The following is a 27,202-nucleotide window of genomic DNA, read 5'->3' as shown; positions in this document are numbered from 1 at the left end:
TGGCAGCTTCTTCATGTGCCAAGACACTCTGCTCCTCATTAGAGCTTTGCTCCTTTGTTATTCCACCCTCTCGTGTACCATACGTTTGATGATTGTGCAGATAAACTGCCCCATGTTGCTTGATGCATACGAACCCTCTATCGGCTGTCATCAAGCCTCCTCAGCCTGTTCATCTTCATCCAGGGATCTCCAAACACTGAAGGGAAAGTGAAAGGAGCCCTGTGTCTGGAGAGGCAATTCTGCATCTCTTCTTCGGGACGGGCCATTACTCATCTCCACTGCCTCTAAAGCTGTCACCATCTTGACCTCGGCGCAGACACTGCTCTAGCTGAAATGCAGCAGGCAGGAATCAGCTTTAAAAGGACAGTTTGCAGTAAAAAATAATAAAAAAAATAATAATAATAAAGTGATGTGTCTGTTTAAACGTTACAGCACACTACACTAACATCTTTGTTCTGTAATTGACAGCCTTCTGCAGAGCTGCTGACACCAACAAAACCCAGCTGATTTTCTGCCCTGCACTGGGTTCGAGGTCAAGTGAGGAGTTATTAAGGTGGAGCGCGGCAGCAGAGATGCTCGCTCAGGGCCTGAGGCCACTGCAGTGCTTCCTCGGCTTGGGAGCGGGTTCAGCACAAGCGAGCGTCTTGGCTCCCTCCTGGCAGCCTGGATGTTCTCATGACCCAGCTCCTAATCCAGGGCTCGTCCAGCTATTTAAAGCACACCAAGAGGGGAAAAGCACGTTGGAAATTTAGTCTGCTCATGAGACATTGCGCCAAATATTCAGTCTCTTTCATAGGCAGACAGCGAGGGATCCCACGGCTTGTTTTTTTTTTTTTTTTTTTTTTTTTTTTTTTTTTTTTTTTTCCCCGCTTTTAGCAAATGCATGGTTGAAAACTACAAGGCCCTTTTAGGGATTAGAAAAATCATCTACTGGGTGAGTGAGGAGAGTAAGCCCTCCAAAACCAAAAAAAGCACGATGTAGGCTACTTTCTCATACAGAAAAGCAGCACCGGCCAAAATAAAGAAAGTCCCTTTGCAGCGAAACGTCTGAAATGGGAACGAGCAGCCTGCCTCGCTGGAGGAGAAGAAACGGAGGCAAACATCCCAGCTGTGTCCAACAAGCAGCGAGTGGCGCAGCCACGCTACAGGAAGCAGTGGCCTCCGGTGATAAATAGGAGCCCCGGCAGCACAGGATACGAGCAGGGTGAGCGCGGCGAGCCGAGGGGATGTGAGGCAGTGTCTGCCCGTCCGTCCAACCAGCAGGATGGCCGCAGCCCTGCTGCTGCTGCTGCTGCTGCTGTCAGCGGCGAGGAGCGAGGACGTCGAGGTGCTCTGCGCCGGCACTGCCTGCTACACGCTGCACCGGGACAATCTGGGCTGGAATGGCGCCCAGGAGCACTGCCGGAACAACGGGGGGAACCTGGCTTCAGTGGGCAGCGCGGCTGAGGCCGAGCAGCTGGGGCAGCTGATGGCAGCCGGTGCGGCCAGCATGGCCTGGATCGGGCTGCGGCTGGAGCGCGGCCGCTGCATGCAGGCCGAGGAGCCGCTGCGGGGCTTCAGCTGGGTGGCTGGCGGGGAGCCCGGCAACTACTCAGCCTGGCTGGCCGAGCCCCATGTCACCTGCCTCAGCACCCGCTGTGTCATCCTGCGGCCTGCGGGCCCCGACGGCCGCCTGGGCTGGGTTGACCGCTCCTGCCGTACCGCGGTGCCTGCCTTCCTCTGCAAGTTCAGCTTCCAGGGGATGTGCGGGCCCCCGTGGCTGGGGGGCCCCGGCCAGATCAGCTACGTGACGCCCTTCGCGGTGCGCAGCCCCCGGCTGACGGCAGCCCCCTTTGGCTCGCTGGCGGAGGTGGTGTGCGAGGGGGGCAACAGCCCAGCCTTCACCGTCTGCAAGGAGCCGCTGGAGGGGGGTGGCTTCACCTGGCACCCCCCCGGGCCCCTCTGCCCTGCCGGCTGCACCCACAACAATGGGGGCTGCCAGCAGCTGTGCCTGGAAGAGCAAGGGCAGCCCATGCGATGCGCTTGCCGGCCCGGCTACATCTTGGGCCCTGACATGACCTCCTGCCTGCTGGAGCACGCCTGCCACTCCAACCCCTGCCAGGGGTCCTGCCAGCTCCGGCCTGGAGGCTTTGAGTGCGTCTGCGAGACCGGCTATGTCCTGGCACCCGATGGCCGCCGCTGCCTGGACGTGGATGAGTGCCTGGAGGGGCCCTGCCAGCATGAGTGCCACAACACGGCCGGCAGCTTCAGCTGTGCCTGCCGACCTGGCTACCAGCGTGATGGCAACGCCTGCCTGGATGTGGATGAGTGCCTGCAGAACCCCTGCCATGGGCCCTGCCGCAACCTGCCTGGGAGCTTTGAGTGCCTCTGCCTGCCCGGCCTCCTCCCACAGAATGGCAGTGGCTGTCCCACCACCCCCACTGACAGAGAGGAGCCTGCGGGCACCCCAGAGACCACCAGCATCCTCCAAACAGCAGGCGCCCCATGGACCACGAGCACTCGCAGCCCTTCTGCCACTCCTAGCAGGATGATGCTGCCAGCCCCCACGGCGCTGGGGTCAGACCACAGCCCCGACCACAGCGCCGACGGCCCCCGGCTGCTCCTCTACTACATCCTGGGCAGCCTGGTGGCCATTCTGGTGCTGCTGGCCTTTGCCCTGGTCGTGCTGGCCTGCAGGAAGAGGGCAGCCAAGCGGGAGAAGCGGCCAGCCAAAAATGCAGCGGACAACTACTGCTGGGTGCCCGAGCAGCCGGAGAGCCGCGGTGGGGCAGGCGGTGAGCGCAGGTAACAGCACCCGCGCCTCCGGGGGAGCAGGGATGTGGAGCTACAAGTGGCAAGGAGCGTGTTTTGTAAAGGGGAAAAAAATTGGGGGGGGGGGGGGGGGGGCAGGGGTGGGGAAGGAGAGGGGTGATGCTATCTGTCCAAGATGATTTTGCATGCCTTCAGATCTAAAAGCTAGTCTTGGGGCTTCAGGGAAGGCAGGACCTGATTCTCTCTCAGAAAAGGCAGGTCTGAGAGGCAGATGCACAGATATGAAGGCATCCAAAATCATTCCTCATGGCAAAAGGTCTGGAATGTTAGCTGATGTATAAACCTCTGCTCCTTGAAGTAAAGGGTTAATAGGGAACAGACGGGTTTAGATGGGATGGGGTTGCAATTACCTGCCCAGGTTGCTCTTTAGCTCTGCAAAACCTAACTGGGTTTAAAAATGTCAAATGTGAAATATTGATTTGGCTTCCAAAGGAAAAGCAATTAATTTCCCGTGTCATTTGGTCTCCCCTGCTTATATTTAAAATGCAGGGGTGCAAAAGCAGCAGTTTCCCTGCTGCCCTTCCAATCTTTTGTCATTCCAAAAAAAATGCTACTGTACCCCCCCCCCCACCCCACTACCTTCTCTACACTGCAGCAGGAATCTGCTGTTCAACTCCCATCTTCCCCTTGTTCTCGTTGAAATGGGTTTCAAATTCTTAATCGTTTTACTAGGGCAAGAATCAGTAACTGCAGCCATGAGCAGCTAGTTTTTGTTGTTGATGGTTTTTGTTTTTTACCTTTCTTTTTTTTCCCTCTAAAATGTAATTACAGAAGTAATCAAGTAATTGAATAAACCTTTTTAGAACTCCAGCAGCAGAAACCTCCTCCAGCAGAGCAGGGACTGTAAGGGCAGTGGAGCTCTTCAGCCCCACACCGCTTCCCAGAGCCATACTCATGCCTGTGTGGGTGCACCGCTTTTGGTGGAGTGAGGTAGCGATGCTCACTCCCAAAGCATCAGACACCCTAAAGACAGGAGCTTAACCACCTTGCTGAGCTTGGGAGGTGTGAGCTTGCAGGAAAGCTGCAGAACCAGACCTTTTGAACAAGGGGCCAAGACAGAGAGCATAAGATAAAAAAGGTAGGAGAAACTATATTTAGGAAGAACCATTCTCCCATTTGCAGTTTATTCTGAGCAAACACACTTGCAAAGTACACAAAACAATGCTCTCCTTCAAACTCAGCCAGACAAAAGACCAGACTTTTCCTGTTGTATCATATTTTTTGGGCAGGATCCCTTCCTGATTGCTTGGGCTAAGCTTGTGTGGGGCCCAGACTGAATGTCTTTTCCATCTTTTTCCCCGTAAACAATGCACTGGATATTGTATGTTTGCTAACTACTGTATAAAGCTTCTAACTTCCCTTCAAAGCAAATGCTCTCTCAGGGTTAAGCTGCTCCCCAGTTTTCAGTGCTGCAAAGCAGAGGGAAGGTGCATCTCCCTTTGGGTTTGCATTGCCTGTGAAGCAGAAAGGGCAGAAGGAGCTGCTGGCCTCGCTACCAGCTCACAGGGAAATGCAGGCACCTGCTGCAGCACCACAAAGACCTGACCACTGTGCTTTGGGGAGCAGTCCTCTTCGTTTTGCTGGGACTTGATGCGAGCAAGCACCTTTCACCTGAGCGGGAGGGAGGCATCACACAGCCTGCACCGATGGTACAGCCTCCAAACAGGACAGGAAGATTTTTCCTGGCTTGCTCCATGCTTTACTAGAGATCAAACTGTAGGCTTGCTCCCTTGGAGGAGAGGGAATCCTGTAGGTTTGAAAACAGTCTCAAGTGAGCACTGGCATCACTGCAAAATGCTGCCTTAGCTCACCAGGAGTACATCTTCCAGGGCAAGCAGGGCTAGCTAGCTTCATTATGTACCGCAGCAACCCAGAGCTCTACAAGGCAAAAAGGTGCTAAAGAATAAGCATGTGATTTGAAGGGTACACAAGTTTCCTGAAGATTCTGCTGGTTTTATTGTATACTTGAGGCTTAATTGCAACAGAAATGGGAACTGAATACAAAGGATTTTGCTGTGGGCAGCGACCTGCATCCTGTTCTTCTGTGTGTGGAAGAAACCCCTTTCCTGCTGTTTTTAATTCTTCATTTCTCCATTGTAAAATAAAAAAACAGGAAAATGTAGCTCCTAGCTGATAGAAATGTTTTTTTAATGTTCTGTTCATGCTTCCTTTTCTCTGCACAGTGGTTTGGAGAAGTAGTGAATGCAGTGGTGGCATTCTTGGAAGTCCTGCAGAAAGTTCATACCGTGTCTTTGTTGTGACAACAAGCCAGCAGAGCATTTGGAATACATTAATAAATTAAACGAATGAATAATCCTACTGAAATCAGTGGGACAACCTACGTACATAAAATTAAGCCTGCACGGGTGGGCGATGCTGACTCAGGGTCTGCATGGGGAAGAGGCAGTCACAGCGATGCACCCCACAGCTCAGGGACTGCTTGGCTTGCTTGATCAAAAGCTGAGGTGTTTGCAAAACCTTAATAGCCTCGGGAGTTTTTCCTGCCATGTTTTTCAATTACAGTATCCATTAATTGTTGTAGGTAGCACACTGATTCCACCCTGAAAAATGGAAGAGGAAGCATGAGTAGAGACTCAGAGCTGGTAAAAACCTGAGTTAATTATTCCAGAACCCCCTCAGTAAAACCTATAATCCTGATTCGTTCTACAGACTTTTGTATTCTGATGTGTGTACTGTGCTACCAGTGGAGTGTTGTAGTGGGTCCAGCAGAGGGAAAACACTAATTTGTGCCTAGGTTTAGGTCAGGTTCTCTCAGGTGAGATTATTTCCTGATGTAGCTTCCTCCCCCAGGTGCCATTACACCTCCCATCTACCTGCTTTCCTCCGTGAAAGCAGCAGAAATGTTTTGGTCCTCATTAGGGAGTTATCCAGGGCCTGGTGAAAACCATGGGCTAAAGCAAATAGAAATGGGATCAGGCAGTTTGGTACCCCCAGCATAGAGCCAGAAGAGAGGGGATGTTCAGCATCATCATTCCATCTGCATAGATGAGGTTTAGTGGTCAGCAAGACCTGTCTTGCTGTCAAGATGGCAGGACTGGCCAGCCAACATGTCCGAAATGCTTTGAATGCATCAAGTTGTTTGTAAGTGTTAATTGTTATATTTTTATGGTCCAGAATTAAGATGTGCCTCGTCTTTCATGAAAATTGCCTATCAGTATTGACTTTGTCATCCGTACAGCAATGGTACAGCACTAAAGCCACACAGTTGCCTTCAACTAAAAGAAAAAGGTTCTCTCACATATTGAATAACACTGCTACTTTGCTGATGAAACACCAAATAAAATCTGAACAGAATGTGTCTGCAGTAATTTTTGATACATATATTATCAAAACCTGATCACTTGGTACATGTAATGAATTTCTCACAGCACAGGGCAGCACTAACAAATCATCTCACTGTCGGCGCTCATCGGGCACACAGCCACGCCAGTGGGATCTCAGCCTTTTGTGGGTATCTCCCAGGAAAGGCCAGCCTTGGAAGTCTCAAGGTTAATACTCAAAAGACAAGGGAAAAGCCTCAACAGCACAGGAAACCACTAATATCACCCATGCTTGCAGCGACATTCATGTGGCCCTTGACCAGTCACTGGCATTTTCCCTAAATAGCATTTAAAAATAAACAAGAAATGGACACTACACGTTGCGGTGGATGTTCAGTGCCTCCACACTCCGTAAAGAAGCGTGTCCAGCCTTGCTCTGGCTGCCCTGGTATTGCCCCATGAGGATAAGGCATGGTCCTAGTAATGCGATTCATTTTGCATGGCTGAGGAGCAGCTGAGGTCAGTGCATGTTGCATGGGAGCAGAGGACACAGGGTTCCTCCTGCAAGGGCTCCGCACCTAAGCCAAAGGAAAGGAGCACAGTGTGGTAATTCAGCCACCCCCAGTACTTTTTTTTTTTTTTTTTGCCATTTCATGAGGAAATGTGCTGCAAGAAAACAGCCTCCAGCAGAGGAATTCAGAGAAAAGGTATTGAGTAATGTTAATATAATCTACAACAATACCATGTGCCTTGCTTTAAGTCCCACAGAGTCACACTATGCAAAAACAGATGTTTTAAATGTCTGCCCATTTCCTCATTTTATTATTTATATATATATATATATTTGTAAATACTTCTTGGCATTTGGCTCCTTGAAGTCCTTCTGAGGCTGATAAGCAAGGCTGGTTCCTTGCCAAGGAGATCTGAGTGCTGCTGCTGACAATGTGGGGGAGGAACAAGGGGGGTTTCCTGAAGAAAGACCCAGCACGCTCCTTGGGTGGCTCCAGCTGCTGTGCAAGCCCTTGGTATGAAGCAAGGTTCAACAGAAAGCTCGCAGCAGAGGTTCAGAGTATGGTGTAGTCACACAAACAAAACTCTCAGTATTTCCCCAGTCCTGGGACCTCAAACTTTGTCCAGCTGAGCAGAGAGGAGCTTAAAAGCTTCTGTCCTCAGTACATTGAGCTGCCTGGGAGCCATCATTTGAGGAAGATACACCAATTAATTCCCCAATACTGGCTTAGGGCAGGGAGATGTTAAAATAAAAGAAAATCAGGAGTCTCAGGTCTTAGCCTAGAGGAAAGAAGTGCTGATCCTCTCCCAGCGGAGCAGGAGCTGGGCACACACAGCTCACATGGAGGCAAGGGGCACTGCTGCTGAGCCACTCTGACCCCTCTGAGCGCTTCCCAGCTCTTCACAGCCCCTTCTTCAGGGCTCTCCCTGCAACCAGGAGGTAGGATTTCCTAAAACCTCGCTGGAGGATAAAAATCCAGCATTCCCAAGTGTGCCCCCTGCACCTGCACTGAAAATACGGCTTCAAGAGGCAATGGAGACACAAGAAAAGTTATTATTTTCCCTATTAAAAACAAACAAATACCTTCACCCATCACGCGATGTGACCTCCCCAACGCTGCCTTCTCCAACACCATTACAAGGAAAGCAGCCTAACCAGAAAACTGCCTTAAGTAGTTCTCTTAATTGATCTGCAGCCAATTAAATGCCCTTGGTGCAGATGTGCTCTGTGCCCTGCCGGCTGTGGGATGGCCAAGCTGGGTGCAATCAGGGCCAGCCACATGCCCTGTCAGGGCAAAAAATATTTCAGACTTTTTTTTTTTTTTTTTCCAAAATTTGAAATCCCTGTTTCTGAGGCTGAGCCCCCAGTTGAGGCAGGCTAGCAGGGTAAAAATCTTGTCATAACATCCTCTCATTTCTGCGGTCAGATTTATGGCTTGGCACCTCTGACGCCGTGCTGCACCTCTCTCTGCAAGACACGCAAAATCTGCTTGGCAAAGCTGCGGAAGGAGCTGTGTTTCCCAAATCCAACACGCAAGCCAACAAGATCCACTTCACGTACCCCGTAACCACAGGTCAGCCCCCCCTGGCCATACCCGCTGCCAGCAGCCCCCTGGCAGAGGGGTGACGGTGACATTTCAGATGACTCAGGCTGCAGTCATGCAAAAGGTTATCACAATGGACAGCCGGCAATAGCCTTGCAATAACTTTAAATGGCAGAGCCTCATGATTAATCCCCTTTTCTAAAGGAAAAGCGGGATGTCAGCAGGAAAGGCATTTCTCTGGCTGTGACTCAGCCTGTCGGGGCCACATGAGCAAACGCCTGTGGTGGTTGGAGGCACCGGAGGGAAACGACCATTGGAACAGAAAAGCGTTATCAAAGCACGGTTGCCCTCAAGTCTCCTGCCCTGGGGACGTGTCTCCGCTCCCGGCAGGCCTGTGGCTGGCTGTGGGAAGGGACGCGGGCACACAGCCCACGGCTCGAGGGAGCACTGCATGGGCGCTGCCGCAGCTCCTGCTGGAACGCTTCAAAGCACTCTTCATCACACGGGCTTGAATTGACACTTACGTTCGTATAATATCTTAAAAAACAACAACACTGATTTTTTTAATATTTTTTTCACTTATTACATTTTATCGTTTTGCTTTTTCCGTTGTTTTCTCTGACCCTTCCCCATTATTTTGCTGTGTTGCTTCTGAAAACAAAACAAACACTACAAGAATGGAGAAGAGAGTTTAGGCACAAGAAGTGAAAAAAAAAAAAAAGGACACACAAAATGAAAACAGGGGAAAAGCTCTTATTAAAGTGAAGGCAAGTCAGCATTACCAAGTGTCAGTGACAATTTCCCTCCAGGACAGCTCTGGGAAAGGGGGGTTTGCTCCTTCTGCAGAGGTGAGGAGCAGCAGAGCTGCTGTCGGAGGAGTGATTTATTTTCACCCAGGGAGCAGCAGGTGCTGCACAGAACTCCTTTTTGAGGTCCCACAGATAGATTTGTCCTGCTCCAAAGCAATGGACTGTCCCATAAAGTCAGGGCAAGGGAGTCGCCCTGGGACAGGGAGAGAGCCCATTACAGTTATTAGGGTTATTAATGACAGCTATTACACCTTTCCCCCATCTATCCCTTTTTCCCCACTTGGAGTTGCTGCCGCCAGCCCCCTGGGGGGCAAAGAGGATGTCTGGGGAGCCGAGCCGTGATGGTAAATGAAATAAATGAAGTAACCTCCCTGCGGGAAGCGGGATGAGGCAGCATGGCCCTGGGGCTCTGCGTGGGTCCCCAGAGCTGACTGCTGCGGCTGAGCCTTCCAGGAAAAACACCGCTATTTAAACTGGAGAAAAAAAAAAAGGCTGGATGCCCTTTTCCTTGAGTGGTGAAGCTTTAGATGTTTGCTTTTCAGTTTTATTTTGCTCTTGGCTATGTTCCGATCATAGAGGTGGATCCTGCAAGGACAGGAGCCTGGAAGGGGACAAGCTGTTGCAGAGCCTGGAGCCGTGGCTCTCCCTGTACTGCTCGGATGTGGTCCTGGCTGACTCCCTGCCACCTGTCTGGCTCTCTGTCCCCATGCTGCTTGGATGTCCATCCCACAGGGCTAGAAGGCGAGCGGGGGTCACAGGGCCTCACTCTGTTCCCTGGGCGCTGCTGGGCCCCCACTGCCCCTCTCCCAGCTTGGCCTTGCTGTGCCAGGGGCTCCTTGGCAGTTCCTGGCTGCCCTGTGGTGCTCCTTCTTCTCTTCCTCTTGGGTCTCTTTTTCATATGCTCTCTTCTTTTTAAAAACTATTTGCTGTCTTTTCTGTTTCCTTTCCTTTCCTTTCCTTTCCTTTCCTTTCCTTTCCTTTCCTTTCCTTTCCTTTCCTTTCCTTTCCTTTCCTTTCCTTCTCTTTCCTTTCCTTCTCTTTCCTTTCCTCTTTCCTTTCCTTTCCTTCCTTTCCCTTCCCTTCCCATTCCTCTTTATGTATATTTTTTTTCTATTTTTCTTTTTTTTCTTTTCTTTTTTTTTTTTTTCTTTTTCTTATTTTTTTCTTTTTATTCTCTTCTAGTTTCTTTTCTTCTCTTTTCTTCTCTTTTTTTTTTTTTTTTTTTTTTTCACTTTTCCTTCCCTCCCCCGCCCACCCCCGCGGCACCCAGCCCTGCCGCCCTCCCCCCGAGGGGGCGCACACCTCCCCTTCCCCCCCCCCCCCCCCATCCCCATCCCCATCCCCATCCCCACCCCACGGGAACGCCCGGGCGGGTCCTGCCCGGAGCCTTGCGGCGCGGGGTGGGGGGGGCCGGGCGGGGCCGGGGGGCGGCGGGGATTTACTCAGTGCCGGGGCCGCCCCCGCCGCAATCCCTGGGCGCAGCAGCGGCGGCGGCGGCGGCGGGGCCCGTCCCCGGAGGCGCTTCCTTCCTGCGGCGGGCGGCCGGGCGGGCCGGGGCGCCTATAAAGCGGCGGGCGGCGGCGGGGCCATGCCAGAGATTTGCCGTGCCGGCCGGCCGCCATGCGGCGGCTCCCGCTGCTGCTGCTGCTGGCCGGGCTGCAGCCGGCGCCGGCCGAGCCGGAGCCGCCGGAGCCGGAGCCGGCGGCGGTCGCCCCGTCGGGGGCGCAGTGCCTGGAGCACGACTGCTTCGCCGTCTTCTGGGCGCCGCTGCCCTTCGCCGCCGCCAGCACCGCCTGCGAGCGGCACGGCGGGCACCTGATGACCGTGCGCTCCACCGTGGCCGAGGAGGCCATCGCGCTGCTGCTGCAGAGCCGCGGCGGGCGGCTGTGGCTGGGGCTGCGGCTGCCCACCGCCTGCACCCAGCCGGAGCAGCGGCTGCGCGGCTTCCAGTGGGTGACGGGCGACAGCCGCACCGACTACGCCAACTGGGGGCCGTCGGGGCGCCGCTGCGGCCGCCGCTGCGCCACCGTGTCCCGGGAGCTGCGCTGGGAGGAGCGCGGCTGCGAGGAGCCGGCCGACGGCTTCCTCTGCGAGTACAACTACCCCGACAGCTGCCCGCGCCTGCCGCCCGCCGACGGCTTGGCCGTCGCCTACCGCACGCCCTTCGGCGCCCGCGGCGGGGAGTTCCTGGCGCTGCCCCCCGGCAGCACGGCGCTGGTCCCGGCGCTGGGGCTGGAGCTGCGCTGCGCGCCCGCGGCCGGCGGCGGGGGGCTGCGCTGGGGCCGCTCCCAGCACGGAGCCTGGGCCTGCCGTCTGGCCGGCGGCGGCTGCGAGGGGAGCTGCGCCGAGCCCGGGGGGCGGCCGAGCTGCTCCTGCCCCGCCGGCAAAGCGCTGGGCCCCGACGGTCGCGGCTGCGCCTCGCCTTGTGCCGGAGCTCCCTGCCAGCACCACTGCGTGCCCAACGAAGGCAGCTTCCTCTGCATGTGCGAGGCCGGCTACCGGCTGGCCCCCGACGGCAGCAGCTGCGAGGATGTGGACGACTGCACCGAGTCGCCGGGGCTATGCGAACAGGCCTGCCTCAACACCGAGGGCGGCTTCGAGTGCCGCTGCCACAACGGCTACGAGATGGTGGGGGAGCACTGCCAGCCCGTCTCCAGCTGCTACGCGGCACCCTGCGAGCACCGCTGCGAGGACGTGCCCGGCGGCTACCGCTGCAGCTGCATGCCCGGCTACGCCGTCCACCCGCACGAGCCCTCCCGCTGCGTGCTGCACTGTGAGCACAGCCAGTGCCCGGCTGAGTGCAGCTCCAACTCCTGCTACTGCCCCGAGGGCTTCCTGCTGGAGGAGGCCTCCGGCAACGACACGGCCATGTGTGTGGACATCAATGAGTGCGAGATGGACTTCTGTGAGCACAACTGCACCAACCAGCCCGGCAGCTACACCTGCCACTGCCTCGACGGCTATGTGGTCGTTGACAAGAACCACTGCCAGAAAACCCTGCTGGAAGACGGCTCCTCGGGAGACTTCGAGCTCTGGACGCCCGGCCCCAGCCGCAGCCCACCAAAAATGGAGCACCTGCACCCCGGTGCCCTGGTGGGCATCGCCGTGGGCGTCCTGTGCGCGGCTCTGGTCCTGCTGGCCGTTGGGTATCACCTGGCCAAGAAGCGCTGCCGGCCGCCCACCTCCATGGATTACAAGTGTGGTAACCCCCACGAGAAGGAGATGGGACTTCAGCAGGTGACCGCGGGCTGTGCCGCCTCTGGCCAGAAACTGTAGGGAGACCGGGTGGGACAGAGCGAGAGGGAGGAGAACTGGAACTGGGTAAAGTTTATTGTCAGCTCCCCTTCCCTCCCCGGTTTTGTAATGGTAAAGAGAATTCAGGAGAAGCTGTGATCACCCCCACCACCAAAAAATACGTGCAGCTTTTCAGCTGGCTCTCGTGAACGTGTGCCTCGGTGAGCGGGGAGGGCTTGGGGCACACCGCTGCGCAGTTCCTATTTCTGCTCCCTTCTCCGAGCCCGCGGGCGGGGAGGCCCCAGAGGGGAGCTCTGTGGTAGGAGCAGCCCCGCATGGACCTGACTCGAGCTCGATCTGCCTCGCCACGGGGTGGGAGCACGCGCCCAGCAGCTGCCTTGAGGCCCGTGGGCTGTGGGAGTTCGTCTCGCCTGAATTTTCCCTCTTCTCAGCTGGAGAACGCCGCAGGCTGGGGATGAAGGCTTGCCCAGGGCGAGGAGGAGCTGGGATGCTCCAGCTTTTGTCTGGATTTGGTTTAGTGTTTTAAAACAGATAAACGATGGGAGAAGGAGCACGGGTCTTTTGGTCAGTATTTGCCTGCCCTCTGTGCCCCCATCACCATCATTGGCAGAAATTTGATCACTTTTTCGCTTCCCCATTTTTTGCGTACGTATCTCTGCGCAGCTGAGCACTTTTCTATTAAAAGGGGCAGCAGGCACCCTGCTGGGTTTCATCGTGGGGCGGGGGAGGAACGCTAGTTTCTCTTCCTTTTGACCATTTTGGGACTTTCGGGGGGTGCGGAGGTTAAAAGGGGATACTGAGAACGCCAGGGTAATTTTTTCCGTGCTAAGGAGGGTTGTTTTCAGCACCAGTGAGACCGTGCCTTGTGTTCTCCACGTCTTCCGTCGTTTTCTGCCGCTGCTGGATTAAACTGCTTGTTACAGAGCAACTTAACCCACCCCTCCCATCCGCAAGCTTTTTTCCTGTTTTTTTTTTTTTTTTTTTTTTTTTTGTGTGTGTGTGTTTTGTTTTTTTTTTTTTCCCCTTAGCTTTAGTCCAGGGATGAATCTAATTCGTGTCGAAGTTCAGTGGCAAAACTTCCCAGTGGCATTCGCAGGAGCAGGATCCAGCACGGAGCCGGGGGAAGATCCAGGGAAAGTTCTCCGTGGGGTTTTCCTGGGGGGTGAGATCAGGGGCTGGGCTGCCGGGGCTGGCAGTACGGGTCTGGGAGCCGTGCCGGGGTGAGCAGTGGAGCCAGTGCTGAAGGCTTTGGGCCCCGTTTTGGGGCTGGGAGTTTGGGGTCAGGGCTGGAGGGGCTGTGCCCCCTGGGGATGGAGCTCCACCACTGAGACAAATACCGGCTGCGTGCTGCGTGAACTGTCGCTTTCCTCATGTAAATGGTTGACCCTGCTGTTTTATAGACCCAGCACGTGTGTAAATATTTATTTATTGGAAATGTACCCTACGCAATGCACAATCACGTTGTGATTTTGTGTGTAGACCAATAAAGCTTTTACCGTCTGGTTTATAGAAACCTGGGAACGAGCTGTTCTTCCTCCCCTTCCCCAGCCTTCCCTGCCTCCAGCCGACGTCTCGTAGCCTTTCCAGGGGCCACAGGCTCCAACAAAGCAAAAAAGGAGCTGTGGGCTCTTAGCAGAGACTCGGGCTGAAAGCACGCCCTCCTGGTTGTTTCCCCAGCAGGATTAAAATAGAAGGAATGAGCCATAAATAGTGGAGAACAAGAATAACGTTAAAAGGACAAAGTTAAAACCAAACAAGCTGGAAATGGCTAATTTAATGCTACCTCGGTGCAGCCCGGTCAGTGCAGCTCCAGCGCCGGTCTTCAGTTCCTATGGCTATGTGCTCAAGATGCCCTTGAGGGCGATGCTTGTCTGCAGCAAACGGAGTAAGCAGGGCTTGGGTCTCCCAGGCTTTCTTGTGGAAAATGCCCAAGTCCTTTTCCTGGGGAATTTTTAGGGAGGGGAGGATTTTCTGTTTATGGGACCTGAAGTTTATCCTCATAGATGAAGGGAAGCTCAGGGCTCCGTGGCACCTGCTAAAGCTTCTGCTGAAGCTGCTGTTAAATTTGGCAGGTGGCTTTTTTTTGCCATGACCTCCACTCCTTCAGCCCACTTTCTGCCCCATGAGGAATTGCAGCCCTGCAGCAGTTCACCAGCTTGGTCCCGTGTGGCAGTGGTGAGCCCAGGCTTGTGGGACAGGGCGCATCCTTGCCGTGACAGCAGCCTTGTGGTGTCCCCCATGGGCAGCAAGTGTCCCCGCAGCCTGGGCAAGGGGCTCCTGCCTAACTCTGCCCTCCCGTAGCACCCCCCTTCCCCCCGAGGCAGGACCTGGCAATTAGCCCAATTACTCGCCTGGTGTCAAGGGGCCACAGCGGAGGCTCCTCGGTGGCAAGGGCGATGGCAATGATGACTCAGCCGAGGCTGTTAGCTGTGTGACGGGCCAGCGTTATGGCTTTTTATTTTGTTGGGCTGCACAGCACGACTGGAGAGCACAGAGCACTGGGGGGATGCCCCAGCCCAGCGCCTCGAAAAGCAGGGGCAGGAGCAAAGTCATCAGCAAAGTCATTCTGCAGAGCAGCCCCCGCTTTTCCCCAGGGGGAGGCTGCCTGGCTGTGCACATCCTCACCCCGTGGCTGTCCCCACTGCCTGCCAGGGGACGGGAGGAGCTCAGGATCTCTCCTCTGTGTTTCACAGAGGGCCACATCTTCTCCCCAGACCAGTGGGAGAACTCCAAGTGTCGTCCCCCATCGCAGAGTTCAGGCGCAGCGTTTCCAGTGGCCCCTGCGCACCCTAGAAGGTGGTGGTCTTGGCCAGGAGGGTGCCAGGCTTGCAGCAGGGCTCAGGGTGTGCGGGCTCCTGCTGGCAGGGCAGCGACGGGCACATGCAGCCCTTGCCCTTGTCGTCACCCCGGGGCACGGCGCAGTAGTCAAGGGGCTCTTCCTCCTCCTCCTCCTCCTCGGCGGCCCCCGCCTCAGCGTGGCAGCAGCAGAGGCTGGCATCGAGGCAGCGGCGCAGCACGCCGTGGAAGGAGTGCCGGAAGTTTTCGGAGAGGAAGCCATAGAGGATGGGGTTGGCGCAGCTGTTGGAGTAGCTGAGGATGAGGGAGGCGTTGTTGACCGTGGCATCCAGGCGGCCGGGCAGCAGCAGGTTCACCAGCTGCACCACATAGAAGGGCATCCAGCAGACCACGAACATGGCCACCACCATCAGCACCAGGCGCGTCAGCTTGCCCTCAGAGCGCCGCCGCTGCTGCCAGCCCACCCGCTGCGCGACGGCCCGCATCTTGCCCACGATCAGCAGATAGCACAGCCCCATGGCCAGCACTGGCAGCAGGAAGCCCAGCAGGGTGGTGTAGACCACGAAAGCGGCTGACCAGGCCGGGCTCGGCCACAGGAGGTTGCAGGCCACCGCCTGGCCGTCGCGGGTGGTCGCCGTGCCGGCAAAGATGGGGATGGGCGAGGCCACCAGCAAGGAGAGGAGCCACACGCCCCCGTTGACGATCTTGGCCACACGTGGGCGGCGGTAGGTGGCCGCCCGCAATGGGTGCACCACGGCAATGTAGCGGTCCAGGCTGAGCACCGTCAGGCAGAAGACGCTGGTGAACATGTTGAGCCCGTCCACGCCCAGCACAGTGCGGCACAGCGCCCGGCCGAAGGGCCAGTGGTGCAGGGCAGCTGAGGTGGCCACGAAGGGGATGCTGAGCATGAAGAGCTCATCAGCAATGGCCAGGTTGAGCAGGTAGATGTTGGTGGCTGTCTTCATCTTGGCGTAGCGCAGGATGACGAAGATCACCAGCGAGTTGCCCAGCAGCCCCAGCAGGCACACCAGGGCGTAGATGCACTGGATCACCACCATGCCGGCGATCTCGCCCGCCCTGCCGCCCCATGCCGATGGCCCCTGCAGCTGGCCAGCCTCTGTTGAGGCTTCACTGGTGTTGGGGGGCATCTCGGAGGTGGCCCAGAGGGGCAGCTGCTCAGCCTCGACATTCATGCTGGGGGTGGCCCATGGGGGGGGGACACCGGCGGGACGGGTGCCAGCCTGCAGGCAGGGCGCAGGGCAAAGAGAAGGGGACAGGAGCTGCGGCGTGTGGTGGACGTGGGGCTCACTCCCCTGCCAACCCCGCAGATTGTGGCCGAGGGCCCCCGTGCCCCCCCAGCCTGTCTGTCCCCTCCCAGCAGTGTTGTACCCCGGGCCAGGGGCCCCCTGGTGCACTCAGGGGCGGTGGGGAGGGAACGGCTGCAGCGTGGGGCACCCTGGCAGCATCGCCTGGGAATCAATGCCACCCTCTGCCTTAAGGAACCTGTACGGATCCTAATGGTTTCATTATGCTTCTCCCCCCTTCCCCCCCCCCCCCCCCAAGGGAAAGCAAGCAGAATGTGAAAGCAATCTGGCGATATTTTACCTCTCAATCCTCCAGGGATTGAAAGACCCCCCCCAGCCCGCTGCTGAGGGGCAGCGGCGGGCGCTGCAAGCCACGCTGGTGAGGAGCTCCAGGGGCTGCTGGCAAGGTAAAGTCCTGCTTGACCTGGATCAGATGACCGGCAGGATCCGAACCTTTTAAAGTGAAAGACAGACCACGCTCTCCGGTTTTGAATGCAGGCGAGTCTCACTCGCCCGCGTCACCTGTGCCATGTAAATAAGCTTTCCCATATGAATAAATAAATACGTAGATATACAAAAGCCGATCTCTGATCGATGCTCTCCACTTGCCAATCCAAAACAAAGCACCCGACATACCCTTCTCCCTTCCCTTTCAGGTTTGCGGCGTTCCTCTTGCTCCGGCCGTGGCCGAGGGAAGTGCGCTCCCACCCGCCGCCGTCCCAAGCCCGCTGCGGAGGCGGGGATGCTGCAGTCCAGCACCGCGGCAGGGAGGGCCTTGAGCCCCCAGCTCCGAGCGGGGGCTGCGGGGGTCCCCCACGGGTGGGAGGCGATGGAGGCCGGTTGCCCTGGCGACGGGAGGGAGGCAGCGCGCCCCCCGCGCTCGCTCCCGCATCCTGCCGCGCATCCCTCATCCTGGTGCACATCCCGCATCTTGCCACGCATCCCAGGGTGGTGGCTGCCACAGCTCCTGCCCAGGTCCCTGCCCCAGAGCCCGGCCTCGGGCAAAGAGCTGGTGGAGGAGGGTGCAGAGAGCGGTGACGCACCCAAAGCCTCGTCTGAAATCAGAGCCTGGATGGAATTCATGGTGCAAAAGGCGAAAGGGGGCCATGTATAAAAGGGGCTCAGAGGGCTGCAAAGCCTGTCCCGGCCAGGCTGAGCTCTCAATGTGACACACAAGATGTTTTCTCCCCAGCTTTGGGTAAAAATTGACTCGCGGAAAGCTGACCCCACAATCAGTAAGATTGTAAGGTAGGTACACTTGTGCAGCACTGGGCGGCACGGGGGGGTAGTCCCACCAAAGTCGTGTGCCCCTAACACAGCGACTTGCTTTGGTTATATGCAGTAAAGGCTTACATATGCATGACGTTTCCCAGTGTGCCTATACATATTCATGACCCGTCCCTGCTTAGTATTAAAATTAGTTCCAAGAAGTTATTTCCATAAACTCCTCCCCTCTGCGCTTGTGCGGTGCCTTCTGGTGGTGGGCGCTGAGGGTCGTGGGGATGAAGTAAGACGTCTTCATCAGGGCTGAACTTTTCACATCGTCTCCTTGCGCATGCTCCCTGGTCACAATCTGGGCCATAAGGTTGCTTTGGTCCGGTTCTCCGGATCTGAGGAGCCCCTGTGATAGCCTTGCATGTTTGACATCCTTTTTTAAGAACGGTCCTCCTTATCTCTGAGCCCTTGGTCACAGTCTGAACCATATGGTTGGTTCGATCTGGTTCTTGGGGTCCCAGGGGCTCCTGTTATCTGGAGGCCTAAGCTCAGCACAGGCACATCGCAAATGTAGCACATATTAAGCAATGAGTGTTGCCTACATATTCATTCTTAATCAATCGCTCTCTAATTTCTAATCCCATGTTTCAGTCCCCCCTTTTCTGGAAAATCTAGTAAATTCTTTTACTTTATACAAAAATTCTTCTTCCCAGTCTCCATGATATGTACCCTTCAATGCCTTGCCATGTACTTTTATCAAGGAAGCTAATATCGCCATTCATTGTAACAATTTCCAATTACAAGCAAGTGTTACAAAAGACAATATTAAACTTATACCAACTAATATCAGTAAAACAATAATTGGGTGACACAATGTGTTCAAAGTCCTAGTTGCAGTTGGCAACCATCCAAAGAGTGCGTCCCACCGGTTGTGATTTTTGTCTTGTTTTACTCTTTGCAAAACTCTGCTTATTTCCTTTGTATCATGATGGAAAGTGGTTGGAGTCTTCTCTCCATTTTCCTGAATGCTTTTTAAAATTTTGATCAGGTCTTGGTGTTTAGTTGCTTCACTAACGTGAGGTTCATACCAATAGCTGTAGGTAATAACTTGTGATACACTGTGTTGTTAGACTTGATCAACTGGTGGGATGCCACTGGTGCCAAATATAGAAAATCACACTCGACGATTCTAACGAAGTTACGAATACAAAAGTTAGAATGATTTTTGCTAGGGAGAGTTATGTTCTCCTTATCTACTTCTACAAAAGCACAAGCAGTTCTTAAACACACACAGCCTTGACCAATATATACATGCACAGTCTTTAGACTAGTATTTGGATGAATTTCAAAGTGGCAAACACCTTGCTCTGTGTCAAGACACACATCCTGAGCATCAATTGTGTTGCTTTCACAAATAAATCCTTGTTGTTCCCAAGTAATGCATGATTCTAGATTTACAGACTGCCATTTCCCATTCTCCAGCTGTGCCCATGTTCTATGCTCCGAAGGATAGAGCACTGTCTCCTCGTGGTTTAATCCTAGTGCAATGATGGGGTGGATAACATAAACTGTGCCATTACTTATAGTAAGCACAAAGGCAGTGACCATGTTAACAATGGGATCATAGGTAAAATTTACCAGAGTCCACCAAGATTGGAACTTCTTCTCAAAATCATTGGCATTGTCCCAGTCTTTTGGACTTCAGCTGGAAAAATGTCTTCACTTCCTTCCCTAATGATCAAGGCAGCTGCTGCCTGCATCCATAACTGTGCTTGTATACAACTAAGAGCTCAAGATACATTATCTTGATCCATACTAAGTGCACCTATTATTAGTTTGTGTTCTTGGTCTTCAGCCTTTTCCCGTCTCGGTAACACCTTTGAAACTTGCCATTGGCTAGTTCCCAATGCAAATAAGGATGATTGTAGGGGTTGTTCTAGTTTTGTCCCACTGTTGTAGGAAGTACAGCCAAAACCAGCCAATTACTACAGTCTGTGTTAATATAAAATTATACCAGCAATCTGATTTACCTGGGCAGATACAACCTTCTTGTTGGCCACTTTTGGAAATCGGTTTTACTAAAATCCCCGTTACTTTCTCGTTGGTCATTCCATTAATCATTCAGCACTCTATTTTAATTTTGTCCCCTACGGTTCTTTGGTGTGTCCACTCTTCCCCTAATTTTTGCCATTCTTATAATGCATACAAATGGTCACCATTTTTTTACCAAATAACGATAACTGCTAACTTTCCATTAATGCTCTTATCCTCTGTTGTTACGGCTTCGGGCCAAGGCCACTCACCATTCTCTATTATCATAGAGGCACCTTTTTGAATCACAATTACAACTTATAAGCCATAGAAATAAAACAATTCTGTTAACTAAATTCCTGCTAACTATATTAGTAAATACTCCTGACCACAATGTACTCATTTTGCTCGACTGAGCTTTAGTTTCAGTTCACCATCACCTGGTGTTACTTTCCAGGGGTCTTCTGGAGCTTTCTTCACTTGAGAATGGTGAATCCAGGCACTCTGTTCCTTGATCTTAATTGCGGTGAAGGTTGCAAGGAGCACCTGGTATAGCCTTCCCACTGTGGTTTCAAAGTTTTCTCTACAAGAGACTCAGTTACCTCTCAGGCTTTGGCAGCCCTAGTGGGGAAAGCCTCTGGCCATCCTGAAAAGGTATCTGTTAACACCAGTAAATATCGACACCCCCTTTTTCTTGGGAGTTCAAAAAAGTCAATTTGCCACTATTGCACAGGCCCATGGCCTTTTCCGGTTTGACACAGTTTTGGTCTGGGGGCATTTTTGGGGTTAGTCTGGAGACAAAGATCACATTGTTAAGTTATCTGAGTGATGGTAGCATATAAGTTCCTGGCAATATTTTTTCCAATTAGATAGTTATGCAAAGCGTCTATTCCCCAATGTGTTTTCCAGTGTTCTTTCTTTACCCATGACCACAATAAATTGGAGGGGATGACTAGCTTCCCTTCCCTTCTTTGGTAATAGCCCATCCCTCTTGGTTGTATTTTCCTTTCTGACTTTCGATTAATTTATTATCCTTTTTGTTATATACAAGCTTACCTTCAAGGGGAATTTGCCTGTCTGGAATCAGGGCTCCCTCAGTTGCTACCTCACCTTCTGCTGCTTCTTTTGCCTCTCTATCTGCCAGATCATTTCTTTTCTCCAATTCTGAGCTCACCTTCTGGTGTGCCTTAATGTGCATGATTGCTACCTTTTCAGGCAGCTGAACTGCTTCCAATAATCTCATTATTTAGTCCAGATTCTATTACGTCTTTGCAAGTGGCACCTGCATACCTGGCATGTTGTTTTCCGCTGATGACGTAGCTGTTCCCATATTTCCACATCATCAAAAGGAGTGTCCTTCAGATCTGGACGTCTGGAGTAGGTAGCTTCAGTGGTCTCCAGGCAGTCATGGTGTACTGGCTCCCCTTGGTTTCTGCTGAGTTCAGGAACCTTTGTGGGGAAAGCCAGTGACCACCTTCCACTTCCAGCACTGTGGACACTGTGTGAGACACTAGCACAGTTATTTTCTGTCCCAAGGTGAACTTACGTGCTTCCTGGATATTTAGCACCACTGCTGCAATGGCTCTGAGGCATCCCAGCTATCCCTTGGCAGCAGCGTCCAGCTGCTTCGAAAAATAAGCAACTGCCCTTGGATATGGGCCCAGATCCTGTGCTAGTATTCCCAGAGCAATCCCCTGTTTCTCAAGAGAGAAGAGGAAAAATGGTTTATTCACATCTGGAAGTCCCAGAGCTGGGGCTGACATGAGAGCCTTCTTTAGTTGGTCAAAGGCTTGTGTGGCCTCCTTTGTCCATTGGAGATCCCTGTTCCCATTTGCAATGAGCGCATACAGCAGTTTTACAAGCAATCCATAATTATAGATCCACAATCTGCACCACCCCATCATTCCCAAAAAGGTTCACAGTTCTTTTATTGTCTTGAGTTTCAGGGTTTGACATATTGCTTCTTTACGATCATGCCCCAAGGTCCATTGTCCAGCACTAACCTCATAACCCAGGTAGGTCACCTTCTGCTTTACCACCTGAGCCTTTTTCTTCGATATCCTGTACCCCTGTAGTCCTAGAAAGTTTAGGAGGCTTACTGTCCAGGCCAGACATGCTTCTTCTGTCTGGGTGGCTATAAGGAGGTCATCTATGTACTGCAACAGCCTTCCTTCTCCTGATGGGGCTTTCCAGGTCTCCAAGTCCTTTGCAAGTTGTTATCTGAATAAGGTGGGTGAGTTCTTAAAGCCCTGAGGCAACCTTGTCCATGTGAGCTGTGTTTTGCACCCACACTTAGGGCTTTTCCAATCAAATGCAAAGATTTTCTGACTGGCTTCATGGAGAGGGAGGCAAAAGAAGGCATCCTTCAGGTCTAAAATGGTAAACCAAGTTAGTTCTGGTGTTAAGAATGTTAATTATCGGGCTAATTCCTTCTCTGTCTTCCTTTTTCCAGGGGTACTGTTTAAGTGCATTTTTTGCCTTCCCTGGTACATTAGAAGATCATACTCCAGAAAACACTTGACTTAGGATTTCCTCACTAATTTCCTCTTTGGTCTCAATAGCTGTCAATATCAAACTCAACACTTCCACATATCTTTGATCATTTACCTCCAGAATAATCTCCCCGTTTTTAAATAAAATGGTTGCTTGTAATCTTTACAATAAATAAATCTCTCCCTAGGAGTGACTCCAGGCAGTTGGGTATGTATAGGAACTTGTGAATTCCCCACCGTTTCCCATATTTATATTTCAATGGTTTGCAGAAATATGCTATTTCAGATTGGCCAGTTGCCCCCTTCACTACAATGTAATAATTCCCCACTGATACTAATGCTTTATTTAAAATCGAATATGTTGCCCCTGCATGCATCCACTGTAAGTTCCACCTCTTTTCCCTCTTTCCCCAGCTTCAGTTTTATAACCAACGGATCTGCTGGGGTAGATTCCCAGAGTCTTCTTTAGTCGTCTTTTGCATGTGTGACCACCACCTCCCTTCTCTGGTTCCCTTTTCCATTTCTATTCCGTTCTGGGCATTCCTTTTTCCAATGCCCAAATTTCTTACACAGGGCACATTGCTCCTTGCAATGCAGGCCCTAGTTGGGGCTGTTCCTGTCTGGGCCTCCTTTTTCCTTCTTCTCTAATAACTGCTATCAGCCTCTTCTGCATGTTTAATTGAGGAAGATAACAGTCCTCTCTCCTTCCAAATTGCCCCATGTGCATGCACCACACCAAAGGCATATTTCAAACCTGTCCAAATGTTTGCCAGCTCAAAATCTCTTATCAAGGCAATGATTTCCACCTTTTGGGCTGATGTTTGTTACCGCATATCCTGTGAGGTGAAATCCCTGGCAGACGAAGCTGCTGCCATCTATATACCAATCCTCCACATCTTCTCGGGGTGTTTCCTTTAAGTCTGGTCAGATGGAGTATGCCATGTCCATGGTCTTGATGCACTCATGAATGGGTGATCTGGAAACTCTGTTTCTGAGGAACGAGGCTGGGTTCACAGTATTAGTGCCGAAAAAATGTAGTGAACCAACAGTCCATTATACACATTCCTTTTCTTCTTCAGTAGCTATCATTTGCGTATTGCAACAGTGTCCCCTTTTCCCAAAGGGGTCTTTCAAACTTCAAGATCACAGTTCCCGAATATGGTGGGGCTATTCTTGAACCGCTATGGTAACACTGTCCAAGTAAGCTGAGTTTTCCATCCTCTATTATTATTTTCCCACTCAAAGGCAAAGAGTTTCTGGTTTTCAGTTGCCACGGGCAGGCAGAAAAAGGCATCCTTTAAATTTAGTACCATGAACCAAACTCGATTGTTTTTCTCATTTTGTAATTCCAATCATTTTTCCCAATTTAAATTTAAATTTCAAGCATTGCAAAAAAAAAAAAAAAAAAAAAAAAAAGCAAGCTTTTTCCTGTTGGCCAGTTGCTCCTATTACATTTACAGACTAATTAACACAGAGAAAGAAGCTCCCGTAACCAACAAAAAATTCAAGCTTCACTTCTTCATTCCCCAGCTTTATTTCAACCAGCCAACCTGCTAGGCTAGATGCCCCGGCTCCCCATCATTCCTGACTGTTGTAAGTTTTTCCTGCAACCTAATACAATTTCTTTCCGATATCAGGGGTTGATTGCCCTAGAAAGAGGCTAACCAATTGCCTCTGTTTGTTTTCTGAAGCCGGGTCCAAATCGTATTTATTTATTTATTTATTTTTATTTTTTATTTTTTTTTCTCTTTGAAAGTTCCCTGAGCGGTTCGGTTCCATTAGCAATCTGAGCTCACACATGAATCAGGTTGTTTAAAGAGTTAGCTGCTTTTCTGTTTCCATAACAACTCTCTCGGACCCATTAGGGTCCCTCTGCCCCAGAGGGCTCACACCCGTGATTTTGAGATCTCAGCCTCGGGTTGAGGCAGAACTATTAACATTCCTACATCCTCTTTCCCTGCTCATTCAACTTCAAACAGTTTTGTCAAATACTACATGCCACACCTTTAGCACCTTCAACAACCCTTTTAACACTTCCTTTATCTTTCTCCAGCACCAAAGGCTCAGTCAGGGGCCAACTTAATTCCATACCTTTTCCCTCCAAGATACTGAAACAATATATCAATATACAACATTTCATCGCGTTTTCCTCCCCTCAAAAACATTAATTGCAAGATAGTGTTATAGTCGATTGATCCATAAAGTGGCCATTTAGCTTATACAGTGGCCACCATTGCTTGCAATACTTAGTGAAAGTCCTCTTGCTTTGTGTCCCCCCAGTTCTAACAATATCCTTCAAATGTGCACCCAAGGAGGCTTTCTTTAAAATGTTTTTGTTTTGGATATTACCCATTTCCTTGATTTTATTTCTTTATTTATTACTATTCCTTACTAGTTACTGTCCATTCTTTCAATTTCCAGGCAAATCTTTTTTTACTGCAGGTTTTTACTGATCTTCTTCGCAAATGTCCCAGTTCTCTGGGATTAAACTCTTCTTCCCACATACAAATTTTACTATTTCAGATTATTAATGAGCCCCGTTCCAATCACAAATCCACGGGACTTCAGGAAAACATCCGAAGCCCTCAGCCTTCTGTCTTCTAGACAAACATTTCCACCTTTTCCACAAAATTTACATTTCAACAAGACCGAATTTCAAGCCAAATGACATTTTTTCTCATACACTTTGTTAATAAGCCCACACAAAACAAGGAATCACTCCTGTGTATCCGTCAATATGGGGGTTTCAAAAGGTATTGAGGCCTTAATAAATCCGCTCTCCCCCTTCTTACCAAATTCCCAGGGCTCAAGCCCAAACCACCAAAGAAATGACTCTCTCCGTTCTACCGCTTTGATAATCAGTCAGCCCCCTTCCCCCCCTCTCCCCCCCCAGTACTTGGGAAACTGACCAAACACCACAGCAAATACACCAACACTTCTCAACCGTTTAGTTACTTAGATAATGCTCCCGCCTTTCTTCTTGTCACACTCACAGAAAGCACTTAAGAGCAAAAAGGCTCATAAGATACACCGCCAGGCCCATATGTTGGGCACCACCAATCAAACCTTGGATAAAACAGCCCTTCTTTTTGGTCTGTCATCACATGTCACATCTCATTCATACCACAAGAATATAATTTAGAATGATATTACCAAACAAGTAATATACCAAGCAAGTATTGTCTCTGACTGTGTTCTTCATGGAGTGACTTATTACGCTTTGTTTCAAACCCATACCCTTACACAAATACTTTCAACACAAAATACCTGGACATTTAAGAATAAGACATACAGTTATTAACACTCCAGTTAGTATCCCTCCAGCAGATGAAAATATTATCCAGGTAACCTTGTCACAATTGTGAGAGGCCCGCTTACCCTTCTCCTGCTTCTTATACAGTCATTAGCAGGTCTGTCCTGGCTCCCAAAACCAGGACGCAGCAGTAACCTTGGATTTGCTCGATCTGCTCCCAAGATCGCTAGCAGCCGGTGTATCGGTCAGCAAATCCCCCTTGACCACTCCATCAGTCAGCCTGTAGGGTACCCTCCTCCCTTATGGAGACTATGCTGCACGCCAGTCGTCTCTGCGCGATTTACCAGCTGCCCCAGCCACGCGTACGACTTACAGGCCTTTCCTCTACTGTAAAACATACCGTTTGTCCGCAGCTTCAGGAGGTCTTTGGACCTGTGGTGCCGCTCCTGTGGTGAGCAGCTGAGAGTGGAGTCCCCTCCAAGCAAAATAATCAGGGTGCACCTAGGGGCGTCCGCTCCGCAGCCGATCCTGCAGCCCAGCAGAGTGTCTCCTGGCTGGCTCACCAAAATGACTCGCGGAAAGCTGACCCCACAATCAGTAAGATTGTAAGGTAGGTATGTTTATGCAGCGCTGGGCGGCACGGGGGGTAGTCCAGTCCCACCAAAGTCGTGTGCCCCTAACACGGCGACTTGCTTGGGTTATATGCAGTAAAGACTTCCATATGCATGACGTTTCCCAGTGTGCCTATACATATTCATGACCCGTCCCTGCTTAGTATTAAAATTAGTTCCAAGAAGTTATTTCCATAAACTCCTCCCCTCTGCGCTTGTGCGGTGCCTTCTGGTGGTGGGCGCTGAGGGTCGTGGGGATGAAGTAAGATGTCTTCATCAGGGCTGAACTTTTCACATCGTCTCCTTGCGCATGCTCCCTGGTCACAATCTGGGCCATAAGGTTGCTTTGGTCTGGTTCTCCAGATCTGAGGAGCCCCTGTTATCTCGAGGCCTTGCATGTTTGACGCCCTTTTTTAAGAACGGTCCTCCTTATCTCTGAGCCCTTGGTCACAGTCTGAACCATATGGTTGGTTCGATCTGGTTCTTGGGGTCCCAGGGGCTCCTGTTATCTGGAGGCCTAAGCTCAGCACAGGCACATCGCAAATGTAGCACATATTAAGCAATGAGTGTTGCCTACATATTCATTCTTAATCAATCGCTCTCTAATTTCTAATCCCATGTTTCAAAAATCATATTATTTTTTTTTAATAAAAGTGCTCCCACTGGGACCTGGCAAAGCATCAGTGCTGTTTGTGGCCACCACCCGCAGGGACTGTCCTCCCAGGGGGCTGAGCTGCAGGATGGGGAGGGAGGCAGCCCCCAAAAGCAGCATAGAGCCCTGCTGCACACATGTGTGTCCCTGTGACTTTCTGACTTACCTGAACGAAGCTCACGCACACACTGTCACTCCATCCTGCACTGGGACATCACTGGAGCAAGAGAATTTTTTCTCACTTGCCCGCATTTCGTGCTCCCAGGTCCCTGCATTGGGCAACCTCCTGTGGGAGATTCTGGGAAGTCAGGAGGGAGCAGAAAGCTGACAGACAGCTGAGTGAGCAAGCACATTTGTGTGTGGAAGGGATTTTGGCCACAGGGACAGGGATATTGACAAATGCATATATTATATTACTGAGAACAGGCTCTACGTGCATGGGAACGCAGGTGTGTGTTTCTTCTTGGTGCTTAAATATACGACCATAGTTAATTGTGCAGCTGGCAAAAAATTTGGCGAGGACATACTGGCTTAAATTTCACGGAGGTGGAGAAGCACAGCAGGGGCTGGTGCCCACAGCTGCAAACTGAGCAGCAAGGGGTGCCAGAGGGGGGAGCGCGGTGGTGGGTTCCCTGTGC

General features: G+C 51.8%; 3 protein-coding genes across 6 annotated transcripts; 2 read left to right on the top strand and 1 right to left on the bottom strand.

Annotated features, from left to right (window-relative positions):
- The first annotated feature begins 903 nt into the window (after window positions 1–903).
- Window positions 904–6,126, top strand: CD93 (CD93 molecule). Its single transcript, XM_072035199.1, has 2 exons — window positions 904–2,784; window positions 4,995–6,126. Exons 1-2 carry the CDS (start codon window positions 1,265–1,267, stop codon window positions 5,008–5,010), a joined length of 1,536 nt encoding a protein of 511 aa, XP_071891300.1. The 5' UTR covers window positions 904–1,264; the 3' UTR covers window positions 5,011–6,126.
- Window positions 6,127–10,427: 4,301 nt separating this feature from the next.
- On the top strand, window positions 10,428–13,723 carry THBD (thrombomodulin). The gene has a single exon (XM_072035198.1). The coding sequence runs from the start codon at window positions 10,576–10,578 to the stop codon at window positions 12,229–12,231; it is 1,656 nt and encodes a 551-aa protein (XP_071891299.1). The 5' UTR covers window positions 10,428–10,575; the 3' UTR covers window positions 12,232–13,723.
- Window positions 13,724–14,638: 915 nt separating this feature from the next.
- On the bottom strand, window positions 14,639–26,893 carry SSTR4 (somatostatin receptor 4). 4 transcript variants are annotated; one of them, XM_072035195.1, is made up of 3 exons: window positions 16,947–26,704; window positions 16,612–16,763; window positions 14,639–16,247 (listed from the first exon to the last, which is right to left on the bottom strand). In XM_072035195.1, exon 3 carries the CDS (start codon window positions 16,197–16,199, stop codon window positions 15,000–15,002), a length of 1,200 nt encoding a protein of 399 aa, XP_071891296.1. In that variant the 5' UTR covers window positions 16,200–16,247; window positions 16,612–16,763; window positions 16,947–26,704; the 3' UTR covers window positions 14,639–14,999. The 4 variants fall into 4 exon arrangements, with proteins under 4 accessions (XP_071891296.1, XP_071891297.1, XP_071891298.1 ...); XM_072035196.1 differs by having other exon boundaries at window positions 25,702–26,704; XM_072035197.1 differs by lacking the exons at window positions 16,612–16,763; window positions 16,947–26,704 and adding an exon at window positions 26,731–26,893.
- Between the last annotated feature and the right edge of the window lie 309 nt (window positions 26,894–27,202).

The sequence above is a fragment of the Anas platyrhynchos genome, chromosome 3, assembly GCF_047663525.1.
Source record: "Anas platyrhynchos isolate ZD024472 breed Pekin duck chromosome 3, IASCAAS_PekinDuck_T2T, whole genome shotgun sequence".
NCBI lineage: Eukaryota > Metazoa > Chordata > Aves > Anseriformes > Anatidae > Anas > Anas platyrhynchos.
Note: the sequence above shows the minus strand (reverse complement) of the source record. Positions and strands in the feature narration are given on the sequence as shown.

What these genes read in the sequence shown, in the direction of transcription:
- CD93 (XM_072035199.1), top strand. Translation starts at nt 1,265, where the DNA reads ATGGCCGCAGCCCTGCTGCTGCTGCTGCTGCTGCTGTCAGCGGCGAGG.
- THBD (XM_072035198.1), top strand. Translation starts at nt 10,576, where the DNA reads ATGCGGCGGCTCCCGCTGCTGCTGCTGCTGGCCGGGCTGCAGCCGGCG.
- SSTR4 (XM_072035197.1), bottom strand. Translation starts at nt 16,199, where the DNA reads ATGAATGTCGAGGCTGAGCAGCTGCCCCTCTGGGCCACCTCCGAGATG.